General features: G+C 39.9%; 1 protein-coding gene across 1 annotated transcript; it reads left to right on the top strand.

The window, feature by feature from the left end:
* The first annotated feature begins 536 nt into the window (after positions 1–536).
* On the top strand, positions 537–6,499 carry LOC139642704 (inactive all-trans-retinol 13,14-reductase). The gene is made up of 11 exons (XM_071517666.1): positions 537–693; positions 2,445–2,627; positions 3,301–3,542; positions 3,642–3,837; positions 3,965–4,162; positions 4,275–4,394; positions 4,561–4,699; positions 5,154–5,263; positions 5,582–5,748; positions 5,859–6,018; positions 6,330–6,499. The coding sequence occupies exons 1-11, from the start codon at positions 537–539 to the stop codon at positions 6,497–6,499; spliced, it is 1,842 nt and encodes a 613-aa protein (XP_071373767.1).
* The last annotated feature ends 1,286 nt before the right edge of the window (positions 6,500–7,785 follow it).

Below are 7,785 nucleotides of genomic sequence, written 5' to 3'. Positions count from 1 at the left end.
CGAAGGCAGTTATATCCAAAACAAGTTGGTTTTAGAGGGAATAAAGGGTTTCCTTGATGAAAAGTAAGAGATGTGCAACAAACTGGGTAGAGGGATCAAACCCACCAGTCACCACACTGCTGCAAATTGGACCAAATGTAAAGCTGAGTTTGTAAATTATTGTAAACAAGCACTCACTGAAAAAGACAAGTGAAGTAAATTTGCTGTGCCCCTTTTCAGCATGTGATGTCATGTCTGTACAACAAATGGGGACTCAGCACTTGACTCCTTTGTAAGTGTCTGAATGTATGCCAGCCAGCATGCCGACATTATGATCTGTGCTCTGTCCCCTCAAAAAAAATGTGTCTTTCACCACTTTATCTTTATTGCTTGTCGTAACATGAATAGTGTTGCATATCCAACTCTTGCCCCTCTTCTCCAGACCTTTGGCCCTCTGCATAATAAAAGGGGCCTCATGAAGAGAGCGCCATTCAGAATAAACCTGTCACTGTTGCTGTTAACACTGAGTCCATAGCAGAGCGTTGCTTGTCTCCATTATGTGGCTGTTGATTTTCTTAGTGTGGTTGGTGATATGGGCTGGTGGCACATACTGGTACCTCTTTGGGAAGCCAAGCCCGTTCTCCCTGGAGTCAGTCAGACCCCCTGGACCTCGAGAACTTGATCAAAAGAAGCGGGACAAAGTCATCAAGCAAGGTAAAGTCAATGCAGTCCTGTTGAAGAAGTTATGATTAACCAAATGCTCCCAAGCAGCATTACAGTGAATTTGCATTGTAAAGCAATGATTTATCAGAGAGGAATATTTTATATCAGTTATGCCTGGTAGGCTCTTTATTGCAAAAGTTCTTACATGGACTTGATTGTAGGTACAAAATTGCACAAGAAACAGTACATTATAATATGTTATGCTATGATGGGATACAACTGTAATGTGAATACAACTATAATGAGACAAAACTGTGGATGTCAGATATTCATTCTCCCTGGGAGCATGCACTCTTAAAAACCCATGCAGTCCAGTATAAAAACCTCATAGTGTATTACAACTGGATTATTAAAAGATGGAGTATTTTTCTCTTTTATGTAGTAACCTCCACTCTCCACTCCAGCAAAAGTGGTCCACTCCAGCAAGTGAAGTGCCAATACTGCAAACTAAATAAATAGAAAAAAAGAGGCTACACTATAACAATCGAATCTAGTCATTACCTAATAATTAAAATCTAATCCAATAGCCCCCAACAAACAAACAAACAAACAACAAACAAACACACATATAGAGCCATTATTTAGAGTAAGTGCTTTGATGTCAATATATTATACAAATAAAAACATTTTTCATTGCTACCATCTACACTAGAACCACAACTGGTAACAGAGTGACGTGGAAACAAAATGCATGTTTTTCTCAAATACCACCAAACTACAGAGGTGAAGCACTGGCTCCTGTACAACCTCTGCTGTCACAGTAAGCAGATACTGACATTTCCAAACATCCCTCACCTAAAAATGAATTAGACTAGAAATTAGGAATAGACTTACTTGTTTGCATTTTATTGCATGAACATGTGGAGGAATATTGAAAAGCAATGGACTTCAATTTTGCAGTGAGTGAAATACTGGCTATCCTTACTTGACCCTGTATACAGGCTCTTATACAACAAGTTTGGCTGAAGGTTAACCATGCACCATACTATAATTTAGAATTTTGTGGTTTTGCAACAGTCGAAACTTTGAAATTGCAGACAAAGCTGTTTCCCACGAAAAATCTCCATGGAAACCAACACAAATTAAAGTCTCTTAGGTGGGGTTATATCTCTTCTATATTAAAAAAACATCTTAAGAATCTGTTTTGTATCTACCACATTTTTCCACCTTGTGATTTTACTCTGATTTGAAAGAGTTTCTTGAGTTGAGGCTGAGGACTTCATAGAAATCCCAGAAAAGGACTTTTCTGTCAAAACAGCCTGACCTAACATTTACTGTACTTTTTATAATTCCTGGCTGTGCGGAGAGAGTTTTATCTAAATTATTTGTCTGCTGTGTCATAACTCTAATTTGGATTATACCACAATTACCAAGATTGGAGTAATTGACTTTCATGTGTGCAGTTTATCTTAATTATGACCAGGAGATTATGGTAACAGTCTAATCTACTGTTTATTACTCTTATGAGGACAGAGATACGTTAAGATAGGTTAAGGACCCATACATTTATGACAGCAGGAGTTGTGCAGTGCAACCTTCAGCCTATTTTATGTAACAAAATTATGCAACACATTTTAAACTCTCAGATTCAACATTTATCCTCATTTCAAGTCACGGTGACATTTACAGCGTATCTTGTGAAATCATCGCCAGATAACAAGATAAATATTTATTATTATACATCAGTTCAATTAGGTACATGTATGTTCTGTATATGAATGTTGCAAGTGATTTCTGTCCAGGTTTCAGCCTTGAGAAGGTGCCCCAGAACCTGGATGCCATTGTCATCGGTAGTGGGATTGGTGGGCTGACAGCTGCAGCCACACTGGCCAAAGCGGGGAAGAGGGTCCTGGTGCTGGAACAGCATGACCAGGCAGGAGGCTGCTGCCACACCTACATTGAGAAAGGCTTTGAGTTCGATGTTGGTAAGAGGACATTCATCTACTCATCCTTTAAAGGTTCCATGTGATTCATTTTTCATGACTTTTGTTTTCAAATAAACTATGGATAAGAATCGTGTTCTTCATTATATTTTGGAAATAAATGTAGTTTAGTTAAAAGTTGAATTGAATTAGTTAAACTGAATGAATTTGAAGACTAAGTCACAATACTGGACCCTGATTGGCTGACAATGCCAGCTCCTCTAATTCAAATGAGGTAAACCTACTGAGTGGAGGCTTTCCAGTTCAAATTGACCTGAAAACTGACCTGAGTGGAAGAATTTCAATAATTCTTTAGTGAGGGAGCCAATCAGAAACAAGTCCAGTTTTGATGCACTTACAGTCTGAAACTGCCTGGAAAAATTTGAAAATGCAATAACTTTAAATTTAACCACTCAAAATCAGATTTTAGCAATGTCTTCATTACACATCTTTGATCATATATACAAAAAGATGAAAGCTTGAATTCCTATTATATGGGACCTTTAAAAGGACACAACAATCGACATGTGCATTTAGGCTGTTTTGTAAAGACTATTTATTTCCCTGGTATGACTTCTGAAAAGCAATGAAATGACACTGTAAAATAAAAATCCAGAATCTACAGGAAATACCTACAACATGTTCCTACAAATGTTTCCTGCTCTTTCCTACCCAGGCCTTCACTATATCGGCCAGCTACATGAGAACAGCCTGCTGCGTATCGCCTTTGACCAGATCTCCGAAGGCCAGCTGGAGTTCCAGGAGCTGGACCAGCACTTCGACACCATTCAGATCGGCCTGGGCGAGGAGAAACGGGAGTACACCATCTTCACCGGCAAGACTGAGATGAAAGCCCACCTGCAGAAGCAGTTCCCCGATGACACTGAGGCTATTGAGACATTCTTCAACATCATGAAGGTACTGTCAATTAGAGGAAACCTATTTAGGTCACCCATCTGCCCAATATAGTCACAGAACTATGAATTATAATCCTCCCAAACCTCTCTGTTCCAACAGGTCTCAGCTAAGAAGACCCACTATCTGGCTACTCTGAAGCTGATTCCGCAGTGGGTGTCTTTGTTCCTGCTCAAGTCAGGCATCGCAGACCTTGTCTCCCCAGTCTTCCGCCTCTCTGGCACATGTGCAACAGACTTGGTGAACACCCTCACCAGCAACAAGGATCTCCATGTCATCTTTTCCTACCTTTTCTATGGTGGGTCCTCATAAATGTTGCAAGAGATATGACACAGAATTCATCTGGGACATGTAAGATGATGATTCCCCTAAAGGTTTAGATGATCTATAGTTACAGTCGGTACTGTCTTTGTGTACATCTTTAGGTGTACCTCCAAAGGATTCCAGTATTGTGATCAATGCCCTCCTGGTTCATCACTACAAACGAGGTGCCTACTACCCAAAAGGAGGTGCCAGTGAGATCGCCTTCCACATCATTCGTACCATCCAGAAATACGGAGGCAACTGCCTGGTCAGAGCTCCTGTCTCCCAGGTCCTGGTCAATGACAAAGGAGCAGCTTATGGTGAGGATTAACTCCAGCTCATCTTTTATTTGTTAAACAATTAAACAACATTGGCCACCAAAGTTAAAAAAAAACAACAGACTGAACTCTTCTATTCTGTGCCATGTGAAAGGTGTGAAAGTGAGGAAAGGCCAGGAGGAAGTGGAGGTGCATGCTCCTGTGGTAGTTTCCAACTGTGGCATCTTCACCACCTTCCAGAAACTTCTGCCGCCTGAGATCCAAGTCAAGCCAGGTGAGCAATACTGATGAGTTGATTGGCTGATTGACTGTTTGTGTTCAATCAATCAATATGTTTCCTTACATGGTCTAATTCCCAAATTTTGTAATCTACAAAATTTACTTTCTGTGAAAGTAACAAAGAAGTAGTAATGTAAAGTCCAAACTTTTCCCTGTTACAGATATTCAAGAGAGACTGAACATGATGAAACATGGCAGGGGGTCATTCTTGGTCTTCTCTGGCTTTGATGGAACCCAAGAGGAGTTGGGACTTGTGTCCACCAACTTCTGGCTGTTCAAAAACAATGATATGGATACTTCGTAAGTATGACACACATACATAACACTGAACATCATCCATAACACTGATTAAAGATGATAGGTGGCTTTCAGCGCTCACAAGGTGGCGCTGTTGTATAAGCATTAGGAATAAAAAACTATCTGCAGAAGCAAAGCTGACTTTCCTCAGTCAGTATAGAGCTGCTTGAGGAAAATATTATGCATGTAACAGCAGAAAAAACACTGTGAAGATCTCGTTGACCTTTTCACATAAGGAAACTCATTCTTATATACTTCATTCATCTCTCTTTTTGCCCTCTGGGTGGAGTACAGGATCACACAGGTTTAAGGCAGGAGTTAAGTATCTTACTCAAGGATACTTTTATAAGTATGGCCACACTGGGGATCAAGCCTGGGCCTCTCCGGCTGGGAAGCAACCTCAATAACTACAAGGCCATCCCGCTGATCTAATTTTTATGTTTTTATGTTTTTGTAGGATGGAGGAGTTCTTTGCAATGAGCAAGGAGGAAGCCCCAGATAACATTCCCATGATGTTCATCACAATGCCATCTGCCAAAGACCCTGAGGCCAAAATAAGACACCCTGGTACAAACAAACCTACTACTACAACTACTACTACTACTACTGCTACTACTACTAATAATAATACATTTTAGTTACAACATGCTATCAACATACCCAAAGTCCTTAAGTAAACACATCGAAATGTCTTGAGTATTAACATGTTTTTAAGATGTTTTTAAGATGTAAGATGTAAGATGTGTAAGATGTGCTATTAACACATCTGTGATCACAGATGTGTGAATGATGTGAACACATCATTCACAAATAATACCCATTGAGGTCACAGGTGTGTGTCCGTATAGATTAACCCATGATGTCTTGCATGTTTCATGTTCGCAGGAAAATCTTGCATGACGATATTGACCATGGTGAAGTACGAGTGGTTTGAGGAATGGAAGGACACAACTGTGCGCAAGAGGGGTGATGAATACCACAACTACAAAATGAGATTTGCCAACAAACTCTTTGACTGGGCCTGCACTATATTCCCTAAAATCAAAGACAAGGTATGATGATAACAATCTCCCTCATCCTCTCTCATATAAGCACTGGTGCAGACATGTTCAAGTCTTTGAATAAAATGTACATTGCAACATTTATATGATTTGTTTTTCAGCTGGTTTTCCAGGATGTCGCTACCCCACTGACCAACATGCACTACCTGGGTGCCCAGCGTGGAGCCATGTACTCCGCTGAGCACAACCTGGACCGCTTCCATGCTGAGGCCGTGGCAAGGAACAGGTGCAACACCCCAGTCAAAAACCTCTACATCTCAGGTATGAAACCTTCACATGAGACATTTGGCAAGGCTTTTATGTTAAAACTGTATGCAAGTACAGTCATCCCTTTGTGTTGTCTGATGAGTGACTTAGAAAATGTCTGAACAAGCCCTCAGATTGATTCAATTACTCTTCAGCTGGGAGGGCTGAATTAAAATAGTATTGCAAGATCAAGTACTGGGCAGGCAAGGTTGAAAAAAATACTTTGAAGCTTGTGAAGAAAAACCTCCCCTAGAGGGAAACAGAGACAAGACTTAGAATCCAGACTCCAGCCTTGTCTCATCCATGTATGTGTCTGTCTGCTCCAGGCCAAGACGTGTTCAGCTGTGGGATAGCAGGCGCTCTGCATGGTGGACTCCTCTGCGCCTCCACTGTCCTGGATCACATCGTCTACATCGACTTGCTCCTCCTCAAAAAGAAGCTGAAGAGGAGGAAGGCCAGAGAGCTGGCCCAACTGGCTAAGAAGAAACTGCAGTGAGATTGCTCTCTACTTCCCCTGCAGGACAATGGCACAACTGTTTAAATACTGAAACCTGGTGCAACAGGACCCTTGATTACAGTGGGACCCACACTAGGTTTTTGAGAGATTGGTGCCTTGGTCAACTTACCCAGTAAGTGTGAGAACATAGACAACAAAGTCATCCATGTGTCCCCATAGATCATTTGCTCTGGGGCTCCGTGCTAACTTTTGAACATACACTTTTTTTTTTTTAGCTGTACACAGTCTCCCATTGCCCGCAACATTCACTTCCTGTATTAACAGGTAAAGTAGTCCCCAAGTGGTCCTAAAAACAGTACCGTATTTATCATATTTTGTGTAAATTTTCTCAGAGCTGCAGAGCTGCTACAAATTTTTTTGAGTTGCCTATGCTAGTCGCCTACTATTACTCAACAAAGAAATATACTAAAGAGTTAGCATGGAGCACTGGAGCGAATGATCTACCAGGGACCTATGGATGATTTTGGTTTTGGTTGATGTTCTCCTCACTTAATGGGAAAGTTGACCAACTTGTCCCAAAAACTTGATGCATTCCTTTAACTGTATCCATACCCTTGATAGATAGTGATCACTTATTTCTTAGTTGAACTTTGGTTGAATGAACAGCTGTATCTGAGATTACTTAATTTGTAACAGTGATAAACATTTAAAAAATGTGATATTTAAACAAGCTTGCAGTGTGTTTATAGTGCCTTATCATGATCACAAAAATACAAAATGGTAAATGATAAGGAAAAATGTGTTTTATTTTATTATATTGTACAGGTCTATGTAGAAATGCTATTGCTTCATTATTTACATTTGTATTTAATTATATTGCGATCTTTTTGATGCTAAATGAAGGTGTGTTGGAAAACAACTCAAATTTAACAGTATTATGTCATGTTATCTCATCTTTTGATGATCTGATTTTGAAAGATTTATTTTTATGACTGTTTTTTATGATGTATATAGGGAAACATTTTTTTCCTGGTGCACATTCCTGATGCACATCCAAATGCACATTTGTATTTTATCCTTGACAAACTTGATAGACCAATTAAAAACTCACATTTTGTCTATCTGCAGTCTCACAGAGTTAAATGTTTTCAAACGTGCTGAAATTGAGAAACAGTGACCAATGGCAAAATTCTCATGTATTATCTTATGGAAAGTCGAATGCAAGAAGCCATTTGGGCTGCTTTGTAAGCCCAAATGCTTTGGCCTTTTGAAACATGCTAAATGTCCCTCTCAGAACAATACTTTACTATAATCTGCCAGTGAAG

The sequence above is a fragment of the Centroberyx affinis genome, unplaced genomic scaffold, assembly GCF_046629955.1.
Source record: "Centroberyx affinis isolate AG114_WGS23_722 - 3 ecotype Tasmania unplaced genomic scaffold, CSIRO-AGI_Caff_v1 ptg000511l_1, whole genome shotgun sequence".
NCBI lineage: Eukaryota > Metazoa > Chordata > Actinopteri > Beryciformes > Berycidae > Centroberyx > Centroberyx affinis.
Note: the sequence above shows the minus strand (reverse complement) of the source record. Positions and strands in the feature narration are given on the sequence as shown.

What these genes read in the sequence shown, in the direction of transcription:
- LOC139642704 (XM_071517666.1), top strand. Translation starts at nt 537, where the DNA reads ATGTGGCTGTTGATTTTCTTAGTGTGGTTGGTGATATGGGCTGGTGGC. An exon ending in CTTTTCCTACCTTTTCTATG is followed by an intron (nt 3,838 to 3,964) that starts GTGGGTCCTCAT and finishes GTACATCTTTAG; the next exon opens with GTGTACCTCCAAAGGATTCC. An exon ending in TCCCTAAAATCAAAGACAAG is followed by an intron (nt 5,749 to 5,858) that starts GTATGATGATAA and finishes TTTGTTTTTCAG; the next exon opens with CTGGTTTTCCAGGATGTCGC.